This window comes from Phaseolus vulgaris, chromosome 9, assembly GCF_000499845.2.
Source record: "Phaseolus vulgaris cultivar G19833 chromosome 9, P. vulgaris v2.0, whole genome shotgun sequence".
In the NCBI taxonomy this organism is placed as follows: domain Eukaryota; kingdom Viridiplantae; phylum Streptophyta; class Magnoliopsida; order Fabales; family Fabaceae; genus Phaseolus; species Phaseolus vulgaris.
In genome coordinates, this window is record NC_023751.2 from 31,042,222 (window position 1) to 31,043,380 (window position 1,159).

Below are 1,159 nucleotides of genomic sequence, written 5' to 3' on the forward strand. Positions count from 1 at the left end.
GGGAATTGAACACCCTCATTATAAACATTCATTACACATAGATTATGAATTAAGGTTTCAACCACACAAAGATCTCATGCTAGACCTAGATTTGTAGGACGGAAATTACAAAAAAAAATGAAAATAGAAGGATGTGGATGTGAAGCACTGTAGAAACTAGTCTGGTATTAAATAATAAGTTTGAAGAAGAAGGTCTTACAATAACATTATTGTATGTTTACATAAGCATATATAGAGGTTATGTTTGTGATTCCCTCAACGATTAATTTGAAAGTAAAATAAGACTAAGACTGAAATTAATTCTCTGGCATAGCTCGTTTAAGAACACAGAAATTGAAAATGCAATTATATGGATCCCAGTGAAATCCGATCTCATCACCTTTCTTTAGATCTCTTCTTCGCACGAAGTCTTGGTTCCACTTTCCAATAAGAACATAGCTCTTGGAGGAAGACCATCGCTTTAGAACGAGTTGGTGCATGGATTTGGTGTCAATGTCCCAAACTCTAACTGGGGTCCCTTCTTCAGTTTCTGCAGCTCTTGCATGATCTGCACCCAACATAGGCAAAATTTGTTTCTTCACCAAATCTGCAGCCAGCAAGAGTCTACTTAGGATTCCCAAATCACTATCAGTTAGAGTCTTCTTGATCTTCCATGGGTCATCGTAAAGCTTCAACGTTGTTGAAACTCCCTTGTTCATCTCCTCTTCACTTTGGTTGCTGCAGAATCTTCTCCTTGATGTCCTAAAGTTAGAGGCTTCACAAATGGTGGATTTCCTCTTCTTTTGACACAGCTCCTTTTCATCTCCAGGGTTGCTCATGTTGGAAGAGATGAATCTTGTCAACTTTGATGGGATTTTTGTGATTGTAAACTCGCAGCCAAGGTTGAAAGGGCTTTGAATGTTTACACTACCACATCAGTTCCTAATATCATTTCTTTTGGAATTTGTGAAATGGAAGTGAAGTCTCATTTCCTCTTTCTTCAATCATATAAATGGATTTCTCATATTTGTCATAGCCAGTAGAAAGGGCATTTCTCATTTTTCTTTTCAAAAGCATGAATGGGATTAGAATATCCAATGCCATACAACTTGTCAACATCCCTTTTATGTAATTATCTTTTGTTGGAGAAACCAAATACTCAAATTCTCTTGGTTTCTTT

General features: G+C 36.8%; 1 protein-coding gene across 1 annotated transcript; it reads right to left on the minus strand.

The window, feature by feature from the left end:
- Window positions 1–291: 291 nt before the first annotated feature.
- Window positions 292–947, minus strand: LOC137821856 (B3 domain-containing protein At2g33720-like). The gene has a single exon (XM_068626636.1). The coding sequence runs from the start codon at window positions 816–818 to the stop codon at window positions 297–299; it is 522 nt and encodes a 173-aa protein (XP_068482737.1). The 5' UTR covers window positions 819–947; the 3' UTR covers window positions 292–296.
- Between the last annotated feature and the right edge of the window lie 212 nt (window positions 948–1,159).

Coding starts and splice junctions, on each gene's coding strand:
- LOC137821856 (XM_068626636.1), bottom strand. CDS start 818: ATGAGCAACCCTGGAGATGAAAAGGAGCTGTGTCAAAAGAAGAGGAAA.